Source organism: Phyllobates terribilis, unplaced genomic scaffold (genome assembly GCF_046119375.1).
Source record: "Phyllobates terribilis strain yellow unplaced genomic scaffold, ASM4611937v1 Scaffold_5__5_contigs__length_657084704, whole genome shotgun sequence".
In the NCBI taxonomy this organism is placed as follows: Eukaryota; Metazoa; Chordata; class Amphibia; order Anura; family Dendrobatidae; genus Phyllobates; species Phyllobates terribilis.
Window position 1 is genome coordinate 255,920,482 of NW_027362765.1, and position 27,788 is coordinate 255,948,269.

Genomic DNA, 27,788 nt, shown 5'->3' on the forward strand with positions numbered 1-27,788 from the left:
CCTCAGCCCCAGTTTATATCGGGGAAGTTCTTCCCCTCCCAGGACTGGGCAGGAAGTGTTGCATGCTTAGGGTTCCTGACCAGGAGACCTCCCACCTGCTCTCAGACGTAATATTGCTATTACTGTGGTAACCAGACCCCTGGGGTGCCACACATAACTGACCCAATTCTCTCATATAATAGAATACACGGTCGCCTGCACTCGGCCTTACAGCCATGGCCAAAGCTGAGCTCCGAAGCAGCAGTTAACCATTTAAATGCTGCTGTCTTTGAGAGTGGCATTTCATGACGTCACAACCTGTGCAGACACACTGGCGTTCCTATAAGACACAACTAGGTCGATTAAAAAATAATAATAGTTATGGCGTTTGGAAGAAGAGAAGGAAAACTAATAGGACAAAAATTAAACTGTCCAGAAGTGAAGGGGTTAAGATTTCCACCAATACAATCCTACAGCTTCTCATCAGACTCACACGCGGTCATATTGGGGTCTAATGTGATAATGAGCCTCTTTATTAAGGTTACACCAGTGCAAACTGGCGACCACCACTAGAAACAACTGCCACGTGGTTTATGCCCACAGGTTGTCAGGCAACCAGGGACGCCACGTCGAATGTCCGTCCGCGCACCGGAAGTCGAGTTGTTGGAATGATGACGTTTCCCCGTGCGACTGAATCCGGCGGCCATTTTGCTTTTGGGCAACTCCTATAGGTAGCAGTGCTCGGCGCCAGTGCTGAGTTATGTGGTGGTGGAGGCGCACTGCAGGGGATCTCCGGGAGCACGGCTGCCGCTAACTCCTGCTGCCGGAGACATGGCGGCCACTGGCAGGGTGCTGAAGCTGGGGCGTCGTTACAAGTACTTGGCAGCTGCCGCCCTGGCTCTGCTTCTGTTACAAGGCCTGGTGGTGTGGAGCTTCAGCGGACTGGACGAGGATGGAGAGATTGTAAGATCCGCTGTGAGCTTGGATGTGTGTGGCTGCTGCCCTGGCACGCAGGAGGATGGGGGTGATGGTCGTGTGTCAATAGTGAAGGTTGCATTAGCTGTGCCATAGGGCAGGGGCAGGGTGAGTGATAGCGGGGGCCACAGTATTTGGACGTGTACCTAACTGCTGCTCTATGTTAATCCTGGTGCACATAGTGGGCAGCGAGAATCGTGTTGGCGTACTGTATCATGCTTAGTAACCTGGCAGTATTGAAGCACGAGTGCCCGCTGACTTTGTGCCGCTGTCGCCCGCCTTCCTGCTTTGCTGTGATGACTTTTTGTATTCCAGAATGCCCCTCAGAAGAGGAGTAGGAGCCCCGATAAGGCGGAACACTCCAAGGACCCTGACAGTTCTGCAGGGCGCAGATCTTGGAGATCGAGAATAAAGGGAGGGAGAGCGGGCAGTGAGGTAGCCAGAGTGGCAAAAGAGGCTAATACAAAGTCCAAGCTGAGCACCCGTATCCATGTCCCGCAGGAAACATGGGCCAATCTGACCAGAGACGGGGACACTGGAAGTGTAGAAGGACCTCATCACACCGACCATGGCGTCACCCGCAAATGTGAAATCAAAGGAAAAGATGCATTGTCTGCATTGGCACGAGCACCTACCCAAAAGTGCCAGCAGGAGATTGCCAACCTGGTGTGTTTACACCAGCAGGGACGGCTCATGCCAAAGAGCTTGCCACGTTACTGCCACATAACAGGTAGCCCGTCTACATGTGTATATGTCTGCACTGATGTGTAATTTACTGACCTGTCGTAGGTTGCCCCTGGGTATTCAGACAGCCTTTACGTGTTTCTGATTGATGGCTCTCACGTGGTGCTGCTGTTTCCTGTTGTACCATAGGCCTATTAGTGAGGCATTGTCAGTGTGTGTGTATTGTGGTGGCATTATGCATTATCTCCTTTGGTAGAGGTGGTGACAGAACCAGGACAGTCATCAAGATGGGCCGTGATGAATGATTTCAAGGGTGAAGGAAAATGAGGCATTTTGAGTTAAAGAATAAGATAAATGCCAGTTTTTTTCTTTTCTTATGGGCTCCACTACCTTGGAGTCCTTAAAGGGGTTGTCCATTGGGTAAAAAAATTGTAAGTGGCTTAAAAAAGAGGCAATACTCTGCCTCACCCATGCAACATTTATTGGGTCCATGCTGGATTCTAGTTCCTGGTCCTGACTCAACACAGAAGAATTGGCAGCAAAATCCATCTCAGACAATCTGTGGCTATGGCAGGTCACGGCTGGTGCTAATGGTGGGCTGAGCGAACACTTCCTGACTTGCCATGTGTGTCAAGAACGAGACAGAACGTAGAGTCCAACATGAGTGGCAGGTGATCAGTAAGATGAATATCACTGTTTTTTTGTTTTTTTTATTGTTTTTAAACGCTCACCCCCCCCCCCCCCCCCCATATTTTTTCCTGGACAGCCCCCAAATAGGAGATTGGAGGAGACGTGTAGGGTTTACTTTTTGGCTGCCATCAGAATATGGCTCCAGGTGATATCAGATTTTGTATCTGATCCATTATTTTGTATTCTCTGGGTGATTGGCAGCTGCAGGGTAAATGTAGTTTAACACGTGGCCATGCTATGGAAGAGCTGAGCATGGAACACCTGAAAGGAAGGGGTCTGCCACTGCAAGATCTGCTGATTGTTAGGGGAATTCTTGGGTTTTCCTTCTCAATGTGCAATGCCATAAAGGTAAATTTTGTCCCTGTGGTGTTGATACGATCTGATGTTTTCTTCCGCAATTGTTTGCACTTTACGTAAGTATTATCCTCTGGTTGCTTTCTATCGCAGGTAAACTGACATCCGGTTTGCAATGGGAAGAGAATGATATTAAAGCTCCAGTCCACAAGAAGCCTCTGCATCTGGTCTTCATGCTCGTTGTACATGGGAGAGCTGTACGGCAGCTGAAACGCCTTATTAAAGCTATATACCACAAAGACCACTTTTACTACATCCACGTGGATCAGGTAAGGGACAATTGCCACCGTCTTAATAGGCATACATATGCTGACAATTCTAATAGTCAGCATATGGCTGTCTGTATTTCCGGATGCAAGAAAACGGCTCAGTTAATCGTGGTTGACATCAGTGCCTTATCCATTTTTAATGGCGCGCCATTTATTAAATGGCCGATTCTGATCAGAAAGAGAGATGCGTTGAGTTTAATGGGACAGACACATTAAAAATTATGAACAGCTTCAGTAAATTCTATGGATCTCTGCTGTTTTTAAAGACAACCGGCCACCAGGTTTACAATAGCACCTGCATCCATTATCCCATAGATCTTAGCCCTGATGAGAGGAGGGTGTACTGACTTTGAAACTTTGCATAGTTTGGATGTTAACATGAGCAGTCCTGCTACAGTTGGAGGGAAAACTTTAAGAAAGAGATTATTCAGCTAGTCTGACATGGAGTTCCAAGCCAGTACACCAGCCTCATCAGGTCTAAGAGATCTATTTAACAATATATGATGTATGGGGTCTAAAATCTGGTGACAGATTCACTTTTAAAATAGATGAGAAATGTGCCCCTCGATCACTTTTAATGTTTCATTTGTCTCTTTTTCTTGCCTTTACAGCGTTCCAATTACTTGCATAATGAAATGGTTCAGATAGCACAGCAATACACAAATATTCGCGTCACTCCGTGGCGCATGATCACAATCTGGGGTGGTGCCAGCCTGCTCACCATGTATTTACGTAGCATGCAGGATCTGCTTGAGATGACCGACTGGCCATGGGACTTCTTCATCAACCTAAGTGCTGCCGACTACCCCACCAGGTGAATACAATATCTTGCGCTTGTTTTTAGTCGTTTACATTAGCGATAAAAGGATCTGATTTATCATGTGTTTTTTTTGCACAGGACCAATCAGGAGCTGGTTTACTTCTTATCGAAATACAAAGATAAGAACTTTCTTAAATCTCATGGCCGTGATAATGCTCGGTAAGGATGTGCGTGCTTGTGTAGTAGTGCTGTATTTGACATTGACTTTACTTCTTTTACCATTTAAACTTGATAATGGAGGAATTGTATTAAAATCCCTTCCCTAATTACTTAACTACTATCTCCGTTCTTCACCTGCATCTATCAGACATATACAGCATGTCATGTGGATATGTCATTAATGTCCAAGCCTTTTAAGCAGAATGCAATTGCTGAGTGTCTTGTACTAGATGCATAAAACAAGATTTCCTTTCCTTATTCTAGGTTCATTAAGAAGCAAGGAATAGATCGTCTTTTCCATGAATGTGATTCCCACATGTGGCGTCTTGGCGAGCGGGAGATTCCAGAGGGCATTGTGGTAGATGGTGGATCGGATTGGTTTGTCCTGACTCGGCCATTTGTGAAATACGTGATTTATACTCAGGATGTCCTCGTGTCCGAGCTCAGGCGCTTCTACAAGTACACTTTGCTCCCTGCTGAGGTCAGAGACTACTCGCACGCATCGCTTGTTCTGGGGACATACTCTGTCATCCATGTTCACTCATGGTTGAATGTCTTTCTCTTTTTCAGTCATTTTTTCACACCGTCCTGGAGAATAGTGAAGATTGCAATACGTTTGTGGATAATAACTTGCGAGTGACAAACTGGAACAGGAAGCTGGGCTGCCGCTGCCAGTATAAGCACATTGTGGACTGGTGCGGCTGCTCCCCTAATGACTTCAAACCACCAGATATTGCACGGCTGAAGGTATTCTTGGCCTATATAGCTTCTGTATCATTCATGATCCTCAGCTGTCCGGTCATAAGAGAACCTCTAGATTAAGGGCTTGTTCAGATGAGCGATACTTCTGACAATATTTCAGAAGACTCATGGGTGCTGTTTTTTGTCACCCTTATGCGTGTTTTTGGCAGGTCTAGGATTATGGACCTTGTGGGCCTCTCAATTTGTGGACCTTGGTGTCCATTGAGCATGATGGTATTTTAGATATGTATGTCTTGCATTGTCTCTGCCAAATATTTTTCTTGTATATCTTTTTTACTATACATTTAATAAAAGTTAAATTTTATGATTAAAACACCTGCTGGGTTGTTTCAATCGCATTTTTTCCTTCATTGTATAGCTTTTCCAATGCTTGTACATCTATATAAAACATTGGATGGGGCTTGATGTTATCTAGTGCTGTGCCTATCATAGTAATTGGGCAATTTTGGCCACTTTCGGCAGTGCGTCCTGACCAAAATTGAGGGTGTGGTGATCCTTTTTCTTTTTTTCTTCTTTTTTTTTTTTTGTATTTGGTTTTCATACTGTTACTTGGCCACACAGTCCTAACAACCATACTCCTCATCTCTTTTTTTAGCAAGTTTCCAGGCCGACATTCTTTGCTAGAAAGTTTGAGTCATCTGTGAATCAAGAGGCTATGGATATTCTGGATGCGCATGTATTTGGAGAACCAGATCCAGGGACCCCAAACCTGAAAGCCTACTGGGAGAATGTCTATCACTACACGGAAGGACAACAAGGTGTCACTGATGTCACCATGACTGCGTACATGTCATTTACAAGATTATCATTGCTTAAACTTCGGAATCCTGAGAAAGAGAACAAAAAGTCAGCCTGCAGGTAGCCAAAGACTGAGCCTTTATGAATTTTACTGTAACCTTGCCAAATTATCTCCCTGTTTAGATGTTTTTAGCGCACAGATACAGCCACACTCGGAGAGTCCTTTTACATTTATAGACCCAGGCCAATGAGAGGTTCTATTCGTGTAGGTTCCCATCTAAAGAGGTAGCCTTGTTGCTGGCAGATGGGCTTACACCATTTGATCAAAATGTGCACTAACAACCTTACATGTGCGAGCACAGTATATATAGCAGTGATGCAATTATTAATTCATAGGTTTAAGGAACCTGTCATTAGATTTATCAACTATGGGCGGCATGAATCAGCACCAGGCAGCGAGGGATATTTTACTCTAACCAAGGCTGTGGAGTCTGTAAGCCAAACCTCTGACTTGGACTCCTCAATTTACATGAATCCCGACTCCACAGCTCTGCCTCACTACTGAGCGTGTACATAAAGTGCAACACAGATTCATCTCAACTAAAAGCCAAGATCCTTAGATTAGGAATAGAACAGACATTTCATAACTTTCCCAAATTCTTATGAAAGAATTTACAGCACATACTGCATTGTACTACTGAACCCAATTTTATTATGTTTTAGGAGTGAGTCTTTCCATTTTATTCCGACTCCACCAAAATGGACACAGACTCCACAACGCTGACTAGTCAGGTGTGACCCACGGATGGCTTCTTTCCGCCGTGCTCCAATTGATTGACAGGACTATCCCTATTTGTGTACATAGGGAGAGACTTGTCAATCAACTAGAGTGGGGAGGAGAGAAACCAAGCTGGGGACCTGCCTTGACCAGTCAGCAAAGACACACAGTCCCTAATCTGCTTTTAAATGTATAATTTCTCTTAAGCTGTGCATCTTTTTATAGTAAATCATACCCAGCTGCAATTGTTCAGCTGATATCTGATTAATGGTACCCATGGTTTGAGCTGATGGGGAATTTAGAGAGCACCAATGGGGACAGTGATGGTAATGGCTGTAAAGCGCTGTGGAATATGATGGTGCTATATAAGAAAGGATAGCAGTATATCTCATCTCTCTGACCATGGTTGCATTTATTTGTGTGTATGCTAATGCAATAGTAATTCTTCCATTTAGCTGTAAACAATGTATGATTTTACATTTCTAGCACAGAGAGCTCAATATCTCTCCCCTCTCCATGTAGCTTTTCTGCAGATGACTTCCCATCAAGTGTCGAGCTTTATTTTCACGATGATCGCTTCCAAGGTTATTTGGTGACCCAAAGAGTCCATACAAGTGAGACTCTGGAATTCTGGATGATGCCACGAGGCAGCCTGAGGATAATCGACAAGATTGGGGCATTTAGTCGTATCCAAACTTTGGAGGTAAGTTGTAAAAGATTTGATCACAAGTGCAGTGTGTCTCATACGTTTAGGCTGCAGTACTGATCACAGATCGTGGCCAATCTCCTCTCGCAAAAAAAAACCAACATATAAAACCCTTCATACTTTTTCATAGACAGAAACGCATTTTGGTTCTTGGAATGCAAGTATGAACTAAATAAAAAAATGTTTTGTACTAAAGGCCCTCCCTATGATATTTTATTTAGCCATATATATATTTTTTTATTTTTCTAGGTGGGCACTGAATGGGATGCCAAAGAGCGAATTTTCCGTAATTTTGGTGGTCTTATTGGGCCCATGGATGAGCCTGTTGCTGTGCAGGGGTGGACGCACGGAGTCAATGTTACTGTTACGGTGGTCTGGATTGATCCTACCTACATAATAGCCGCTTCATATGACATTTCAGTTGATTCTGAGACCGATTTCACGCAATACAAGCCCCCTTTAACACGTCCTCTCCGTCCTGGAGTGTGGCATGTTCGGCTGTTGCATTTGTGGGAACTGTTGGCTGAAGTAAAATTTTTAGTGATACCACTGACCCACAGGAACAAGGAGCCACTACAGAAAGGTAAATTGTGTGTGTGGGGTACACATCGGGCAGCTATTGTGCCCACTTAAGTTCCTCAGAAAAGTAATGTTACTACTGTATTGTGATAAATGCTTCCTTCTCAGCTGGTTGGCCTAGACGGTTTGCATGTAACATCATTGCCCTCAGTATCTCATTTAATGGGGGGTCGTGGATATAAGAGGCCTGAATTTATGTTAATATCTAATGATCTGTGTACTTTTAGGTGACAGGTGGTTACATGCCGGCCCATCTCATGGACAGTACATGGAGCAGGATTTTCAGCCTTTGAGTGGAATCCTCGGTCTTCCTTCACGTGTTGAGATTGAGTTAGAGGCTGTCAAAAAATCTGACCTTATGGGTCAGGATTTGGAAAAATGGACAGACAACAGTTTAAGTGATTTTTGGTCTGTCGGAGGAATTTGCACCAAGACTGCCTCTACGTTGTGCCCATCACTTCCAGTCTGTTCTGATACACATTGGAGTTCTTTATCACCTGACCCGAAATCTGAATTGGGTCCTGTCAGACCCGACGGTCGCCTGAGGTAGCAGGAAATAATGGCAAATAGACTCATACCTACAACAAAAGACAGCGTCCTTCTGTAGGTGGCACAGCTTTCAACCTGTGCATTACAGATCTGATCATCACACATCGGAGTGAGCAGATATTTGCTGTCTCGCCCTACATACAAGAGCGTGGCACCTTATTGAGTGAGGATCCAATGAATGTGACCTCAGTACCACTTCAGCTCTGATTTCACTTACATGATCTGCAAGGTGTGCCAAGCTGGTCCAGCATTTCCCATGGGTGCCAAATGTGTTCTGGCCATGGACTTACCTGCTGCTACAAGACAAGCCCTGAATTGACCAAATACCACATGGGTAGACACTACTATTCCTGCAGGGGCTGGTTCCTCTGGTGGATGACTCTTTCTGTACTGTGGATAGATCACGTATGGATGGACTTGTTACAAATGACTTTATTAAAGGTGATGACATCACTGACTGTTCTTGAGTTTTTTTTCAGTAGTACGGTAATAGTACTGTCTGCTACCACTGAATTGGCTCTCCATCCATCCCTCATGATACTGATGTCAGACATAGTGATGCTAGAATAAGTGACAAATCTAAAATAAAAAGTTTACCAAAGGTTGCCTGTACAGTGCAGCTTCCTGTGTAAATGTGTGGGGCTGGCGCCACAGGATAGTGTACCCTCAATCATTCTTGTGACGCAATGAAGCACTTTATTAATGTGATTTTTATGGAGTGAGATCTGTCTTAATAAATGATATGTTATAATCACTACATCTGTCACTAATATGTGTTACTTAAGTGTACTGAACAGGTTTGTTTTCTCCAACCCGAGCGGTAAGAGATTTATTTTGACCATCTGCATATGGCATTGTGAACCAAGCCGTCAAAATGATGATTCTAGACTCTACAGATTCTCAATAAAAGTACATAAAACTTTTATTAAATAATATTATAGAGGCACATAAGAAATGGCAAAATACACACACATGAAAAAAGGTGGGTGAGCCGATGAGGGTAGCAAGCAGTAAGATGTACAAAAAGGAATCTCTTCAAACCAAGACAAGTAAGACAAAATAGAGCACAGTAAATACTGACTAAGGTCATTGTAGACCAAACGTCACCCTGATCAGTAACTGATTCCATAAATACTATACCAAGAAAGCTTAGAGAGGGCTCACCCATCAAATAACCGACGAGTGTTTCGCAACAACCCCAGAGGAAGCTTTTGTGAAACAAGTGTTTGGTTTTTCTCTCTTGAAGCTATTCTTCTTTTTTGTAAATTTCACTATTTGTTATCCTCATCGGCATACCCTCCATTTTTCCTTGTGTCTGTATTTCAACATTTGTTGTGTGACTTTTTAATATTATAGTACTTTTATTGAATACATGATCATTTATCTCCTGCATAGTTAATGTTGCCGGTCCATTATTTATTTGTGTGCTTAAGAATTTTTCACTCCTTGCCCTGGGTCACTGCTCTTTGGTTATTCTTATTAAAATCAGGTTTTCGTAATCTGTTTCACACAAAAACCTGTGGAAAAGCATGGTCAGATGTTACTTGTTCTGTAACTTGACATCATATATTTTTCTCCAGTGGGCAAATCATCTTTACTGGTATTCTACCAGCAGTGGAGGTGCTGAATATTCTTTCCCCTCACTTCCCAGCATGGATTGCTCCAGCCTTGATCCAGTCACTTGCCTGCCTATCTGTTATGCTAGTATGTTGTCTGTACTGTATTGCAACCGTACCGTCTTCACTTCTCATAATCCGATTATACTGAGCAGGCGGTGGGCAGCTCAGGTAGAAGTGGTTGGCACTTTGGTGCGATTTTTGTTCAGGATAAGAACATAGGCCCTGATTCATCAAGACTTACATTGCTCACGCCGGTCTTAATCAGGAGGTATTCTGGAGTAAGACGGCCCCAATTCTGTCTCGACTGAGAAGTGGCCTGTGCCTCCATGTGCCTCGCCTCAAATCTTACTCCAGTGTGGACTGGAGTAAGATTTGAGGCATAAAGAATGCAGCCACTTCTCTTGAATTTGAGGGGGGTTGCCTTCTGCCCCTCGACCCAATTTATCAGAGCTTGGCGAAAATGGCGTGACAACGCCAAGTCGCCAAGTTTTAGCACTGACTTGGGTTCCTCTTAGAGTTTGTGACTTTTTAAAGTTTTTTTTATGACAGAATACTGGTGTACAATCTTTGATGAATTTCTTCTTTATCAAATTAAATCAGATCTGTAAGTAGTGGTCATGGAAGTTCAGGGAGGACCAGGATGGCTGGAGCCAGCTTATTCGTATTGTCAAAACTTGGAACTAAAAGGTCACATATTAAGAGGTCCCTTTGTTACAAAGACAAACCTGAATATCTTGAAAGGACCTCTTGGTATTTATGTATTAAACAACCCTTTGTCTCCTGAGGAATGATGTGGCTCTAAGATTAAAGCTGATCTGCTAGTGTCAATTACTGGACAATGGCATGGCCTTGGGTGTATTATCAACAATCCAAGGAAGCTGTGCTATGACTTCTAAATTACCATAGAGTAAGTCCTCCATACACATGAGATAGTTGTTACCTGAATGATGCTTTAGTCATTCTCTCCTGTATTCTCTATCAGAAAGCCTCCCCCAGACATCTCTCCGGGAGAACAAATCCATGTCTCCTGTGACAATCAGTTCTCGGTAGCTCCCATACACATTAAAGAGTTGGCTGAACCTGTTGATCTCATCGGGTTCGTGAACATTTAATCCAATGTGCATTGGGGGCATTAAGCTAAGCTCATATATCCAGAAATCATTTATTTTTACCATCCATTTTGGGATCACAAAAATGTTTGTTAACCCATTCACAGCATCCACCGTACATGCAGGGAGATGCGGGCTCACTCCAAGCGCCGCCACAATCAAGAGCGGGTGTCAGCGCCATGTCGCGGGCGTTTAACTCTAACCTCTGATGTCGCGGTCAATAGTGACAGCGACATCTGTCGGCATAGCAGAGAGATGTAGCCCCCTCTCCGCTCCAATCGGCACAATGCAATTGCAATCGCTTTGTGCCGATTGTTTCCATGGTTTCCCCGGGCCAAAAGATAGCCACAGGATCACCAGATATGGCGGCCTTTTAAGTTCCTGCCCACGGCAGGAGCTGACACTGCGATGCACTACTCTAATGCCCTCCAATGCAGTGCATTAGATCAGTGATCGCAGGCAGGGAAAGTTGATGTCCCATCCTGGGACAAGGTAAAAAAAAAACCCACAAAATAAAAAACATGAAAAAATATAATCCAATATGTATATATAGTTATGGAAACAAAAACCAACAAAGTTCACATATTTGGTATTGATGCGTCTGGAACAACTTGACCTATAAAACTGTCCCACTAATGAACCCTGTTCAATGAACACTAGAAAAAAAAGTGCCAAAAAACTATGCTTTTTCATCATACCGCTGAATAAAAAGTGGAATAAAATGCGATCAAAAGGGCAAATGTAAATAACAATGGCATAGCTGAAAACATCATTTTGTCCCGCAAAAAACAAGCCGACCTACAGCTCCATTGGCAGAAACATACAAAAGCTTTAGTTCTCAGAGTAGAGAGGTGCAAAAACAATTCTTTTTTTTCTGTAAAAAAAATAAAATTGTGTAAACGCGGCAAAACATAAAAAAATTATATAAATGTTGTATTTCTGTAATCGTACTGACACGAAGATTAAAGCTGCCTTATCAATTTTACCACACGGTGAATGGCATAAAAAAAAAATAATCCCGAATTAATGTTTTTTGTCTGCTCTGCCTCCCAAAAATCCGACTACAAAGCGATCAAAAAACGTCATGTGAACGAAAATGGTACCAGTAAAAATGTCAACTCGTCCCGCAAAAAACAAGTCCTCACATGATTCTGTCGGCAGAAATATAGAAAATTATAGCTCTGAAAATATGGCGATGCAAAAACTTTGGTTTGCTAAAAAAAAAGTGTCTTTTAGTGTGTGACATCTGCCAAAGATAAAAAAAACCTGATATAAATCTGGTATCTCTGTAATCGCACCGACCCGAAGAATAAAGTCATCTAATCACACATACCACACGAGGAACGGCATAAAAAATAAAACCAATTCTTCACCTGCTGTTGATTTGTTAATTCTGTCTCACCAAGATTGCAGCAAGGCTCAGCTCACATTTATCCTGCGCTCTGCGCTGAGCGCTTACACCGTGGTTTCTGTGTAAGTCCGTATTTTTAAGCGTGCATAAAAGTGCGATCAACCACAGTTTTGTGCACCTCTGGAAAAAAGGCCAAACGGAGTACAGAGTAACTCTGCTGCCTCATTATAGTGAATGGATCCCTCGGGGGGGTTTCATCTGAATCACATAATTTGAAGCTTTAGGCCACGGCCCCACTATCAGTAGTTGGTCAGTATTCGGCCAGTATTTTTTCTCAGGAGTGGGAGCCAAAACCAGGAGTGGGTGATAAATGCAGAATTGGTGCACTTGTTTCTGTTATACCTTTTCTCTGATTGTTCCTCACCTGGTTTTGGCTTCCACTCCTGAGAAAAAATACTGACCGAATACTGAGCAAATACTGATAATGGGGCCGTGGCCTTAGATGGAATCCCTGATGTAAATGCTCAGTTTAGAGCTCAGGAAAAATATGATCCAAAATGTTATGCAAAATGTTCCCAATAAAAGCTTCAACTCAATCTGCAAAAAAGCAAGTCCCCACTCAGGTCCGTCAATGTAAATATAGGGGGCTTCCACGTTACTGGTAGCACAAAGGCTCTGGAAAAGTGCTATGGCTCTTCACCCCCCAAAAGAAATCCAGCAAATTCTAAGCTCCTAAATCCAAATGCCACCCTCCCTTCTGAGCCCCACAATGTGCCTAAACTGCCATTAGCATCCATCTTTGGCATTTTTGTAGCGATGAGAGCCCGTTTAATTTACAAGGACCATGTCTCCAGAAGCACGAGCTAGGCACTACAATGTACGGGCACTACACTGGCAAATTTGCAGTTTTCACTCAGCAACATTCACTGTTGCTTGTTTCTGACAAACACCCATCGAGTCAAAATCATCACTACACCTGTAGATGAATTCCCAGAGGAATGGAGCTAGTTATGTGGTGAGCACCTTGAATCCCCAGGTGCTTCACAGAAGTTTATAAGATAGAGACATGAAAATAAAAAATCTAATTTTTCACACAAAAAAATTTGATTAGCCCCAAATGATTTATTTTCACAAGTTTAACAGGAGAAAATGGATTGCAAAATTTGTTGTGCAATTTTTCCTGAGCGCACTAATACCCCATATGTGGTCGAAAACTACTTTTGAGGCACAGTGCAAAGCTCCGAAGGGAAGAAGCGCCATATTGGAGTTTAGATTTTGCTGGAATGGTTTGAGGGTGCCATGGCACATTGGCAGAGCCCCTGAGGTGCCAGAACAGCAGAAACCCTCCATAATTTACATAATTTTACAAACTACACCTTTAAATAAATTCATCTAGTGGTGTAGTGAGCATGTTGACACTGCATGTGCCTCACAGAAATTTATACCATTGGGCAGTGAAGAAAGAATAATTATATTTTTACTGCTAAAATGTGTTTTAGACCCAAATTTTTTATTTTTATAAGGGCTGGTAGGAAAAAATGGACCTCACAGTTTGTTGTGCAACTTCTCCTGATTGCGCGAATACCCTACATGTAATCGTGAACTACTTTTGAGGCACAGTGCAAAGCTCAGACGGGAAGGAGCGCCATATTATAGTGCAGATTTTACTGTTATGGTTTGTGGGTGCCATGACCCATGGGAAGAGCCCGAACAGCAGAACCCCACATAACTGACCCCATTTTACAAATTACACCTCTCAACACCTCTTCATCTAAGGATGCAGTGATTATATTGACACCACAGGTGTGTCACAGAATTTTATACCATTGGGCGGTGAAGAAAAAATAATTACATTTTTACAACAAAAATTTAGTTTTAGCCCCAGATTTTACATTTTCACACGGGAAAAATGGCACCAAAATTTGTCACATAATTTCTGCTGAATGTAGAAATACCTAATATGTGGCTGTACAGTACTGCTTAGCCACATGGCGAGACTCGGAACGGCAGGAGCACTATTTGCCTCCTGGTGTGCAGATTTTCCTAGAATAGTTTGCGGACTTCATATACAAAGCCCCTAAGTACAGAAGAGCAGAATCCTCCCTCAATTGACCACATTTTGGAAATTACACCCCTTAAGGGGTCTAGTTTCCAAAATGGGGTCACTTGTTGCGGGTTTCCAATGTGTAGGCACATCAGGGGCTCTCCAAACTCGACATGGCGTTCGCTCTCAATTCCAGCCATTTTTGTGTTCAAAAAGTCAAACGGTGTGCCTTCCCTTCTGAGCCCTGCCATGCGCCAAAACAGTAGTTTTTACCCACATATGGGAAATTGGCTTACTCAGGAGAAACTCAGGAGAAATTGCACAACAAATTTTGAGGTTTATTTTCTCCTGTTACCCTTGTGAAAATAAAAAATTTGTGGCTAAAGTAAATGTTTTGTGAAAAAGAGTTAAATGTTAATTTTTCCTTTTATATTCCATTAATTCCTGTGAAGCACCTGAAGCATTAATAAACTTTTTGAATGTGGTTTTGAGGGGTGCAGTTTTAAGAATGGTATCAATTTGGGGTATTTTCTTTCATATAGGCCCCCAAAGGTCACTTCAAATGTGATGTGGTCCTTAAATTTTGTTGTAAAAATTAGAAATTGATGATCAACTTTTAACCCTTCTAACTTCCTAACAAAAAAAAATGATGTTTCAAAAATTGTGCTGATGTAAAGTAGACATGTGGTAAATGTTATTTATTAACTATTTTGTGTGACATAACTCTCTGGTTTAAGGGCATAAGAATTACAATTTTGAAAATTGTGAAATTTTCTACATTTTCGCAGAATTTCCAATATTTTCACAAATAAATGCAAGTCATATCGAACAAATTTTACCAATATCATGAGGTAGGTACAATATGTCATGAAAAACAATCTCTGAATCAGTGGGATCCGTTGAAGCATTCAAGAGTTATTACCTCATAAAGTCACAGTGGTCAGCTTTAAAAATTGAGGCCTGATTATTAACCTACAAAGTGGCTTGGTCCTTACGGGATCCCATCTTCCCATCTAATCTTTCTCACTATGTTTTCTTTCTCCTTGTACCTTAGTTAGAATTTTCCCATGTATGTTCTTGTAAATACAATATTTATAATCGTATTTTAATACTACACGTGACATATGACATATTTTCATCAGAGGTCGTGTATGGGGAACATGAAATGAGCACTGTGCACAGCCGGCAGCTGCTTGTAACAGCAATGACCAGAGCTAGTCAGCTTTTTATTTTTAATACAGATTGTGAAGAAAAAAAATGTAACAAGTTAAAAAATAAAATACATTAAACACGAAAACCTGCTTAAGTTGCTTAAACAACAGGTCATTTTCTGAAGATAGCTTCACTTTAAAAGCCAAATTCCCATGGCGATTTATTGGCCTGATTGCTGGCACGCTTGTGCACTGCTGAAGGTCTCCATGCCTGCCATCTTAGTCCTCCTGTCACAACTCTGTTGTTGGATTACCCAGGTCCAGGGTCTCCTTCCCTTTCACTAACGCTAGGGACGTCCTAGCTATCCCTGCTCCCCGGATTAGTTCTGATGGTGAAGATGCCGGGGCCACGTACCTTGCTGAATTCCTGAATCAGCCCTATATCTGTCTCCCTCCCCCACCCAGGGAAGTGGGGAGAAATAGTGTATGTATATACTCAAACCAGACAAACAAGGAAGGACGTACAGATGTATAGGGATAATTTAAAATACCAATCATACAAATATGCACTCACAGACAACAGAGAGGAAAAACAGGGAGAAAAGGAAGGAAAACCAAATAGGAGAGGATGAGGATTTACACACAGCCAAAACACCAAGCCACAGTCACAGTTTAACACTCCAAACGCCTCTACCAACAACCGACACCTCCACTCCACACCAGGCAGTATGAAAAACTTACACTGGCAATCCAGATTGCCAGAAGTGAGGTGAGTATATATAGGAGAGGGGAGTGGCCAATACTGAACAGCTGAGATCATTCAAGCAGGAAAGCTTCAGAGACTCTAAGCTGAACAGTTTAACCCCTGCACTGCTAACAGAAACCTGAAGAAGTACTTCTGATCAGTGAAGGAGTACATGAAATCAGATGCTGCCGTCTTCTGACCCCTCTCTGTCACGGTAAACCCGTGACAGTACACCCCGTCCCTTCTAAGAGGGACCTCAGGAACCTCAGGACCAGGTTTATCAGGGTGTGCTGCGTGAAAGGACCGGATCAACCTGACCACATGGATATCAGATGCTGGTACCCACATTCTCTCTTCAAAACCATAACCCTTCCAGTGTACACCTCCTTGGGCTGGGATTCATAGGAGTACATCAATTATACTATATTGTTCACTGCAATACTATTGTGGGTTGGAGTCCCTAAGGGGACTAAAAAATAACAGTAGTGAGAACCTGTCATGTCTCCAAATGCTATTAAGCTTCACATATAGAATTAATATGCAGGGTAATAGGGCTCCAATGCTGTCTGGCCATCATGCTGAAAAGGGGCTATCATGAGAAAATTAACTTTTTAACTTCCATCAGTCGTCAGATTCCTGCTATGGGGACGTCTCTGCACTTTGACCGTTCACTCTAAGCAAGTAGGTAGTGATGAGGCATTTAATAAATACAGAAAATTAAATAAATTCTGTAAAAACCAAATCAAGGCAGCAAAGATTGAAACAGAGAGACTCATTACCAGAGAAAGTAAAAATAATCCCAAATTATTCTTTAACTACATAAATAGTAAAAAACTAAAAAATGATAGTGTTGGCCCCCTTAAAAATAGTCTGGGTCAAATGGTGGATGAGGATTAGGAAAAAGCCAAATATGCTAAATGATTTTTTTTCAACCGTATTTACACAAGAAAATCGCATGACAGAAAACATGATCAGTGATAACAAAAATTCTCCATTAAATGTCACTTGCTTAACCCAGCAAGAAGTATGGCGGCGTCTAAAAATCACTAAAGTTGACAAATCCCCGGGCCCGGATGGGATACACCCGCGAGTACTGCAGGAATTAAGTAAACTCCTAGATAGACCATTATTTTTAATCTTTAAAGATTCCATAACAACAGAGTCTGTACCACAGGACTGGCGTATAGCAAATGTGGTGCCAATATTCAAAAAGGGGACAAAAACCGAACTTGGAAATTATAGGCCAGTAAGCTTAACCTCTACTGTGGGTAAAATCCTGGAGGGTTTCCTAAGAGATGCTATACTAGAGTATCTGAAGAAGAATAACCTCATGACCCAATATCAACATGGGTTTACGAGGGACCGTTCCTGTCAAACTAATCTGATCAGCTTTTATGAAGAGGTAAGTTCCGGACTGGATCAAGGAAATGCAGTGGATGTTGTGTATATGGACTTTTCAAAAGCTTTTGATACGGTTCCACACAAAAGGTTGATACATAAAATGAGAACAATGGGGATAGGGGAAAATATATGTAAGTGGGTTAAGAACTGGCTCAGTGATAGGAAACAAAGGGTGGTTATTAATGGAACACACTCAGACTGGGCCTCAGTTAACAGTGGGGTACCACAGGCAGGGCCGGCTCCAGGTTTTTCTGGGCCCCGGGCGAAAGAGTCTCAGTGGGCCCTTTTAACACATACACGATTCATGATGCACAGATACGGCGGAGAAATATATATATAGTACACAGGGCCCAGCCTGCCACCTCATCCTTCACATATGCAGACATGCGCACGCACACACGGTACGCAGACACGCACACACGTTATGCAGACACGCACACACGTTACGCAGACACGCGCACACACACACGGTACGCAGACGCGCACGCACACACGGTACGCAGACACGCGCACGCACACACGGTACGCAGACACATGCACGCACACACGGTACGCAGACACATGCACGCACACGCGGTACACAGACATGCACGCACACACGGTACGCAGACACATGCACGCACACACGGTACGCAGACACATGCACGCACACACGGTACGCAGACATATGCACGCACACACGGAACGCAGACACGCGCACGCACACACGGTACGCAGACACATGCACGCACACACACACGGTACGCAGACACGCGCACGCACACACGGTACGCAGACACATGCACGCACACGCGGTACACAGACATGCACGCACACACGGTACGCAGACACATGCACGCACACACGGTACGCAGACACATGCACGCACACACGGTACGCAGACACATGCACGCACACACGGTACGCAGACACATGCACGCACACGGTACGCAGACACATGCACGCACACACGGTACGCAGACACATGCACGCACACACGGTACGCATACACACGCACGCACACATGGTACACAGATATGTACACATACAGACATACACACATTTTTACACAAATTCTTAAAAACATATATAAAACAGACAAATATATATACACAGTCATACACACTGACATTCACATACATGCACTCACAGAGACCCATTACAAATATTTTTAATATGGGGATTGGGGAAGCCTCACTCACCTGTCCCCGGTCCAGTGTCCTGTCCAGCAGCTCCTCAGGTATGGGGCAGTGCTGGGCCCCCGGCATGTCACAGACTTCATGGCCCTGGAACATCAGAGGGGCCCACTTGCGGTCGGGTCCGGGCCGCTCCCCCCCATCTGTGCAGGACCTCCGACGGTGTTTGATTGCCGGCACTCCCCCAGACATGGCCGCGTGCTGTGCGGCTGTGTCTGCTAGTAATGACGCGATAGGGGCGACACACAAGCACAATTAAAGGTGCAGTGCCATCGATCCTGCCGTGTCATTACTAGCAGACATAGCCACACAGCGCGCGGCCATGTCTGAAGTGCTGGCAATCAAGCAGCGCCTGCGTCACTGAACAGGTGCCGAGGAAGCAGCCAGGGCCCCGACAGTGAGTGGGCGGTGGGCCCCAACAGTGAGTGGGCGGTGGTCCCCGACAGTGAGTGGGTGGTGGGCCCCGACAGTGAGTGGGCGGTGGGCCCCGACAGTGAGTGGGCCCCTCTGATTTTCCAGGGCCCCGGCACTTGCCCGGGTACGCCGGGTGCTGACGCCGGCCCTGACCACAGGGGTCAGTATTGGGCCCGCTTCTTTTTAACATATTTATTAATGACCTTGTAGGGGGCATACAGAGTAGTATTTCAATATTTGTAGATGACACTAAACTCTGCAGAGTAATCAATACAGAGGAGGACAATTTTATATTACAGGAGGATCTATGTAAACTAGAAGCTTGGGCTGATAAATGGCAAATGAGCTTTAATGGGGATAAATGTAAGGAAATGCACTTGGGCAGAGGAAATAAAATGTATAATTATATGCTTAATTGTAAAACACTGGGCAAAACTGTCACTGAAAAAGACCTGGGTGTAGTGTTGAGCGAGTATGTTCTGTCCGAGTATGCTCGGGCCGAGCTCCGAGTATTTACAGCTGCTCGGTGATATGGTTAAATTGCTCCCGTGTGCATGATTTGCAACTGTTTGACAGCTTTATTACATGTGAGGAATGTGTAAGAAATAGACATTCCTCACATGTAATAAAACTGTCAAACAGTCGCAAATCATGCACACGGGAGCGATTTAACCTTATCACCGAGCAGCTATAAATACTCGGAGCTCGGCCCGAGCATACTCAGACAGAACATACTCGCTCAACACTACCTGGGTGTATTGGTGGACGACAAGCTCACGTTTGGTGGCTAGTGTCAGGCAGCTGCTGCAAAGCCAAATAAAATAATGGGATGCATTAAAAGAGGCACAGATGCTCATGAGGAGAACATAATTTTACCTCTATACAAGTCACTAGTGCGACCATACTTAGAATACTGTGTACAGTTCTGGTCTCCGGTGTATAAGAAAGACATAGCTGAACTAGAGCGGGTGCAGAGAAGAGCGACCAAGGTTATTAGAGGGCTGGGGGTCTGCAACACCAAGACCGGTTATTACACTTGGGGTTATTTACTTTGGAAAACCGAAGGCTTAGGGGTGATCTTATTACCATGTACAAATATATGAGGGGACAGTACAAAGACCTGTCTACTGATCTTTTTACTCTGAGGCCTGAGACGGGGACAAGGGGGCATCTTCTACGTCTGGAGGAAAGAAGGTTTAATCATAATCACAGACCCGGATTCTTTACTGTAACAGCAGTGAGACTATGGAACTCTCTGCCTCATGATGTTGTAATGAGTGTTTCACTACTAAAATTTAAGAAGGGCATGGATGCCTTTCTTGAAAAGTATAATATTACAGGTTATATATACTAGATTCCTTGATAGAGCGTTGATCCAGGGATCTAGTGTGATTGTCGTATGGAGTCGGGAAGGAATTTTTTTCTCCGATGTGGAGCTTAGTGTTTGCCACATGTTTTTTTTTTTTGCCTTCCTCTGGATCAACATGTTAGGCTATGGGTTGAACTACATGGACTTAGTCTTCCTTCAACCTTAAAAACTATGTTACTATGTTACTCTGCACAGATGTGCTGCAGAGTGAACTGTTAATCAAAGTGCCGGTGCATACTTTCAGTGATCGCTCACTGTGTGCTGAGTGGTGACTGTAGGGCACGTTCTCATGACTGAAATCTGACATCTCCTGGGAAAAATAAAATTCTTTCTCTCCCAGTAGCTGCAAGCTCTCAACACTATGTCTGTAAAAGTTTATTCTATCTAAATTATTTGACACATATGTTGAAATTAAAAAGCCAGAATTACCATTTTTGATCCATGTACCCCCCCAAAAAAAATTTAATAAAAAATAATCAAAACATTTTCTGCAGCCCAAAATTGTATCAATAAAAACTACAGCTCAGCATGCAAAAAAACAAGCCCTCAAATAGCACCATCTATAGAAAAATATAAAAGTTATGGGTCTCAGAAAAAGAGGACGCAAACAACGTATATACACTGCTCAAAAAAATAAAGGGAACACTTAAACAACACAATATAACTCCAAGTCACTAACACTTCTGTGAAATCAAACTGTCCAGTTATGAAGCAACACTGATTGTGAATCAATTTCTCCTGCTGTTGTGCAAATGGAACAGACAACTGGTAGAAATTATAGGCAATTAGCAAGATACCCCCTATAAAGGAGTGGTTCTGCAGGTGGCGACCACAGACCATTTCTCTGTTCTCATCCTTTTTGGCTGTTGTTTTGGTCACTCTTTCATTTTGCCATTGCTCTCACCCCTAGAGGTTCAGTAGTATGAGGCGGTGTCTACAGTACAACCCACAGAAGTTGCTCAGGTAGTGCAGTTCATCCTGGATGGCACATCAGTGCAAGCTGTGGCAAGAAGGGTTGCTGTGTCTGTCAGCACAGTGTCCAGAGCATGGAGCAGATACCAGGAGATGTGGAGGGAGCCATAGGAGGGCAACAACCCAGCAGCAGGACCTTTACCTCCTCCTTTGTGCAAAGAGGAGCACTGCCAGAGCCCTGCAAAATGACCTCCAGCAGGCCACAAATGTGCATGTGTCTGCACAAACGGTTAGAAACCGACTCCATGAGGGTGGTATGAGGGTCCGATGTCCACAGATGGGGGTTGTGCTCACAGCCCAACACCGTGCAGGACGCTTGGCATTTGCCACAGAACACCAGGATTGGCAAAGTCGGCACTGGCACCCTGTGCTCTTCACAGATGAAAGCAGGTTCACACTGACCACATGTGACAGACGTGACAGAGTCTTGAGATGCCGTGGAGAGCAATATGCTGCCTGCAACATCCTTCATCATGACCGGTTTGGCAGTGGGTCAGTAATGGTGCGGGGTGGCATTTCTTTGGAGGGCCGCGCAGCCCTCCATGTGCTCGTCAGAGGTAGCCTGACTGCCACTAGGTACCGAGATGAGATCCTCAGACCTCTTGTGAAACCATATGCTGGTGCGGTTGGCCCTGGGTTCCTCCTAATGCAGGACAATGCCAGACCTCATGTGTGTCAGAAATTCCTGCAAGATGAAGGCATTGAAGCTATGGACTGGCCCGCCCGTTCCCCAGACCTGAATCCGATTGAGCACATCTGGGACATCATGTCTCGCTCCATCCACCAACGTCACGTTGCACCACAGACTGTCCAGGAGTTGGCGGATGCTTTAGTCCAAGTCTAGGAGGAGATCCCACAGGAGACCATCCGCAACCTCATCAGAAGCATGCCCAGGCGTTGTAGGGAGGTCATACAGGCACGTGGAGGCCACACACAATACTGAGCCTCATTTTGACTTGTTTTAAGGACATTACATCAAAGTTGGATCAGTCTGTAGCGTGTTTTTCCACTTTAATTTTGGGGGTGACTCCAAATCCAGGCCTCCATTGGTTAATAAATTTGATTTCCATTGATGATTTTTGTGTGATTTTGTTGTCAGCACATTCAACTTTGTACAGAACAAAGTATTCAATGAGAATATTTCATTCATTCAGACCTAGGATGTGTTATTTGAATGTTCCCTTTATTTTTTTGAGCAGTGTATATACTGTATATATACAAAGTTCAGATTTGTTTTTAACCACTAAAATATGATGAAGAAAAAAAAAAGACTTGTAGATTTGACACTCATCATCGTACTGACCAGGAGAATCAGATTGTCAGATCATTTTTGGAACATATTGAATGCCATAATAACAAAATAATATAAAATGTTTCACCCCACTTAAAATTTTTCAAGTTTTTCAGTTTCATTGTATGGTAAAATGAATAACTTGACCTGCAAAATAACAATCCCTTAGGCTATGTGCCCACGATGCAGAAATGCTCTGGATTTTTCCTGAGCGTTTCTGCATCTCCCTGTCGGAAAAAACGCATGCGGATTGTACATGCGGATTGTACATGCTTTTTTTCTGCCAGGGACATGCTTAAGGCTAAGTGCCCACGATGCAGAAATGCTGCATATTTTTTCCGCTTCTCCCTGGCAGATTTTTGCATCCTTTTCTGCATGCGGGTTATCAAGCGCTTTTCCAAGAGATTTTAGCATCACTTGGAAAAGTACTTGACAACTTGGTCACAATATATAAATCCATGCAACCGGCATGGATTTATATAGTGTGACCAAGTAATAGTTAAAAAAAAAGAATAAAAATGGTAAAAAATAAAGATTATACTTACCTTCCTATGGCCCCCGGTGTTTTCTTCGATAAGTCTGGTCTGTTATATGGGTCGCGGTGGTGTTTAAGGACCTGTGGTGATGTCATTGAGTCATGTGACAGGTCACGCGACCGCCGACGTCAGTGGTCGTGTGACCTGTCACATGACTAAATGACGTCATGGCAGGTCCTTCACACCACCGCGACCCATACAACAGACTGGATGCATTGCTGAAGGTAAGTATAATCTTTATTTTTTATTTTAAATTCTTTTTTTAACAGGTTTTATGGTACAAGGGTCTGGAGGAGAGTCTCCTCTTCTCCAAACCCGGGTACCATCCGCACACTGAACCGTGTGATATCTGCATGTGCTGATGCAGTGATGCGGATGTCACGCGGTCCAATGCAAGTCAATGGTGGCGATTACGCTGCGTGTCCGCAAAATTAATAGACATGCGGCATATTTTTCTGCAATGAAAATCCGCAGTGGAAATTTCCGCAGCATGTGCACAGCACATGCGGATTATCATTGGGGACCATGGGGTACGTATTACCAAGCATTTTTTAAGCATTTTCGCTGGGAAATTCCGTGTCAAAAACGCTTGAAAAACGCATAGTGGGCACACCGCCTAAGTGAAGCGTTTTTCACGTGCGATTACGCATGCGGGTTGTCAAGCGCATTCCAAGCGATTTTAGCATCACTTGGAAGGTGCTTGACATCTTGGTCACACTATATAAATCCATGCAACCAAAATGGATTTATATAGTGTGACTAAGTTATTGTAAAAGAATGGTAAAAAATAAATATTATACTCAGCTTCCGATGGCCCCCCGGTCTCCTCCGGTGCGTCCGGTGTGTTGGGCAGCTCGCGGCGGTCTAAAAGGACCTTCCATGACGTCATTTAGTCATGTGACAGGTCACGCGACCGCCGACGTCAGCGGTTGCGTGACCTGTCACATGACTAAATTACGTCATGGCAGGTCCTTTTAGACCATCGTGAGCCGCTGGGAAGCCAGGACGCATCGGGCTATCAGAAGGTAAGTATAATGTATTTTTTTATTTTTTACAAGTACTATGGTACCCGGGTCTGGAGGAGAGTCTCCTCTTCTCCAGACCTGGGTACCGTCCGCACATTGAGTCGCTTAATATTCGCATGTGCACGTGTAGTCATGTGGATATTAACCCCTTTCTGACCTTGTCAGCAATAGTACGTAGCTGTGCCCTGGGACTTATGGACCAGCTACGTATTATTACGTGCGCTGCGATCACGCCCGCACACAAGCGGTGTGGGACAATCGCCGCCAGGTATCAGCTGATTGTCACAGCTGACAATGGCAAGGGGGGAGGTGATCGTTATACTCACCTCTCCTGCCGGCGTCCAGCGATGTCTGCGGCGGCTTCCAGATGTTGTCATGACGACCCAATGTCGTCATGACAACGTCCGGGTCACCAGGAGGCAGGACGTTACTTTGGTCATGCGCAGCGCGCGACCAAAGCAATGTCTCCCCTGTATGCAGCGCTGACAGGCTGCTTGACAAAGGGAGCTGCTGCTCTCTCTGCTATGCAGCCGATCAGGCTGCAAAAAGTGAAAGTCCCGTAGTGGGACAATGTGTAAAAGTTAAAAAAAAGTAGAAAAGTGAAAAAAAATAATAATAATTTGTAAAAATATAAAAAAAAAATAAACCCCAAAATGAACCCATAATATTTATTTATTATGAAAAAAAAAATAAACCAATAAAAGTATACATATTTGGTATCGCCACGTCTGGAGCGACCTGACCTATAAAAATATCCTACTAATTAATCCCTTTAGTGAAAACGGTAAAAAAAAAAAAAAAACCAAAGCAAAAAACAATGCTTTATCATCATACCGCCAAACAAAAAATGGAATAAAAAGCGATCAAAAGGATGAATGTAAATAAAAATGGTACCGCTGAAAACGTCATCTTGTCCCGCAAAAAAACAAGCTGCCACACAGCTCCATCATCTGAAAAATAAAAAAGTTATAGCTCTCAGAATAAAGCAATACAAAAAAAAATTTTTTTTCTAGAAAATCGTTTTTATTGTGTAAAAGCGCCAAAACATAAAGAAAAACTATATAAATGCGGTACCACTGTAAATGCACTGACCCGAAGAATAACGCTGCATTATCAATTTTATCACACGCGGAATGGCAAAAAAAAAAACCCAAAAAACAATTCCTGAATTGTTGGTTTTTGTATATTCTGCCTCCCAAAAATCAGAATAGAAAGCGATCAAAAAATGTCACATGCCCGAAAATGGTACCAATTAAAACGTCAACTTGTGCCACAAAAAACAAGCCATCACATGACTCTGTCGGCCAAAATATGGAAAAATTATAGCTCCCAAAATATGATGATGCAAAAACTAGTCTTTGCAAAAAAAGCGTCTTTTAGTGTGTGACAGCTGTCAATCATAAAAATCCGATATGAATCTGGTCTGGTATCGCTGTAGTCGCACCGACCCGAAGAATAAAGTCGTATAATCACTTATACCACACGAGGAACGGCGTAAAAAAATAAGCTCTACTGTTAGGGTTGTGCTAGGTTTAGGGTTGGGGTTAGGGTTGGGCTAGGGTTAGGGTTGGGGTTACGGTTGGGCTAGGGTTAGGGTAAGGTTACGGTTGGAGTTGGGGTTAGGGTTGGGCTATTGTTAGTGTTGGGGTTGGGGTTAGGGTTGGGCTAGGGTTAGGGTTGGGGTTGGGCTAGGGTTAGGGTTGGGGTTGAGGTTAGGGTTGGGGTAGGGTTAGGGTTGAGGCTAGGGTTAGAGTTAGGGTTGGGGTTAGGGTTGTATTAGAGTTGGGGTTGGGATTTTTTCAAAAGTAAAGAAAAAAAAATGATGACAATATGGCGATCAGTGTTGAGCGCAAGTGCTCGCTACTTGAGTTTGCATCGGGTGCTCGGGTGTTCGGGTGTTTGCGGGTGTTCGAGTGACATGCTCGAGTCTCTGCTTCGGGGCCCAAAAAAACGTTGCTGGGATCGCCTGCCATGCATGTTTTTTTTTGGGTGTTCAACAACCGTGAAACATGCGGGGCAGGGACTCGAGTATGTCACTTGAGCACCCGCGATACTTGGCGCATACCTAAGTACCCGATGCAAACTCATGTAGCGATCACTTGCACTCAAGACTAATGACAACTTATTCAATATGATGACCTAATGTTATCAAATTCTCTCGTACCTTTGGGTTCAAAATGTACACTATACCCCTTGATAAAATCCTTGAGGGGTCTAGTTTCCAAAATGGAGTCAATTGTGGGGGGTTTCCACTATTTCGGCACATCAGGGGCTCCCGACATGGTGTCCACTCTTGATTCCAGCCAATTTTGCATTCAAAAAGTCACACAGTGCTCCTTCCCTTCTGAACCATGACATGCGCAGAAACAGTGTATTTTCCCCACATATTGGGTATTGGCGTACTCAGGAGAAATTGCACAACAGTTTTTAGGTTCCATTTTCTCCTCTTACCCTTGAGAAACTAAAAAATTTGGGGCAAAATGATCATTTTTGTGGAAAAAGTTAGATTTTTTTATTTTCACGGCTTCATGTTCTAGACTTCTGTGAAGCACCTGGGGGTTAAGGGTGCTCACCACACATCTAGATAAGTTCCCTCAGGGGTCTAGTTTCCAAAATGGTGTCATTTGTGGGGGTTTCCACTGTTTAGGCACATCAGGGGCACATCCGCTAATTATTCAAGCTAAGTTTACATTCAAAAAGTCAAATGGCGCTCCTTCCCTTCCGAACCCTGCTGTACGCCCAAGTAGTGGTTTTCCCCCACATATGGGGTATCGGCTTACTCAAGAGAGATTGCACAACAAGTTGCATAGTGCAATTTCTCCTGTTACCCTTATGAAAATGCAAAACTGGGGGCTGAAAAACATTTTTGTGGGAAAAATGTGAAAATTTTATATTCACAGCTCCATGTTATAAACTTCTGTGAAGCACCTGAGGGTTCAATGTGCTCACCATACATCTAAATAAGTTCCCTGAGGGGTCTAGTTTCCAAAATGGTGTCACTTGTGGGGGGTTTCCACTGTTTAGGCACATCAGGGGCTCTCAAAATGCAACATGGCATCCGCTAATTATGCAAGCAAATTTTACATTCAAAAAGTCAAATGGCGCTCCTTCCCTTCCGAACCCTGCTGTACACTCAAGTAGTGGTTTTCCCCCACATATGGGGTATCGGCTTACTCAGGAGAGATTGCACAACAAGTTGCATGGTGCAATTTCTCCTGTTACTCCTATGAAAATGCAAAACTGGGGGCTGAAAAACATTTTTGTGGAAAAAATGTGAAAATTTTATTTTCACGGCTCCATGTTATAAACTTCTGTGAAGCACCTGGGGGTTCAAGGTGCTCACTATACATCTAGATAAGTTCCCTGAGGGATCTAGTTTCCAAAGTGGTGTCACTTGTGGGGGGTTTCCACTATTTAGGCACATCAGGGGCTCTCCAAACGCAACATGGCATTCGCTAATTATTCAAGCAAATTTTACATTCAAAAAGTCAAATGGCGCTCCTTCCCTTCTGAGCCCTGCTGTGCGCCCAAACAGTGTTTTTTC

The 27,788-nt window shown here is 43.6% G+C and overlaps 1 protein-coding gene across 2 annotated transcripts; it reads left to right on the forward strand.

Annotated features, from left to right (window-relative positions):
* Positions 1–655: 655 nt before the first annotated feature.
* Positions 656–8,796, forward strand: XYLT2 (xylosyltransferase 2). Of its 2 annotated transcripts, none has more exons than XM_073684074.1 (11): positions 656–942; positions 1,270–1,684; positions 2,776–2,951; positions 3,563–3,765; positions 3,850–3,930; positions 4,195–4,411; positions 4,501–4,677; positions 5,288–5,550; positions 6,731–6,911; positions 7,164–7,497; positions 7,721–8,796. In XM_073684074.1, the coding sequence occupies exons 1-11, from the start codon at positions 811–813 to the stop codon at positions 8,041–8,043; spliced, it is 2,502 nt and encodes an 833-aa protein (XP_073540175.1). In that variant the 5' UTR covers positions 656–810; the 3' UTR covers positions 8,044–8,796. The 2 variants fall into 2 exon arrangements, with proteins under 2 accessions (XP_073540175.1, XP_073540176.1); XM_073684075.1 differs by having other exon boundaries at positions 1,456–1,684.
* Positions 8,797–27,788: the final 18,992 nt, after the last annotated feature.

Bases quoted from the DNA above. Each gene is read 5' to 3' on its own strand.
- XYLT2 (XM_073684074.1), top strand. From the start codon at position 811: ATGGCGGCCACTGGCAGGGTGCTGAAGCTGGGGCGTCGTTACAAGTAC. The intron at 943-1,269 runs GTAAGATCCGCT...TTTGTATTCCAG, and splicing joins TGGACGAGGATGGAGAGATT to AATGCCCCTCAGAAGAGGAG. The intron at 2,952-3,562 runs GTAAGGGACAAT...TTGCCTTTACAG, and splicing joins ACTACATCCACGTGGATCAG to CGTTCCAATTACTTGCATAA.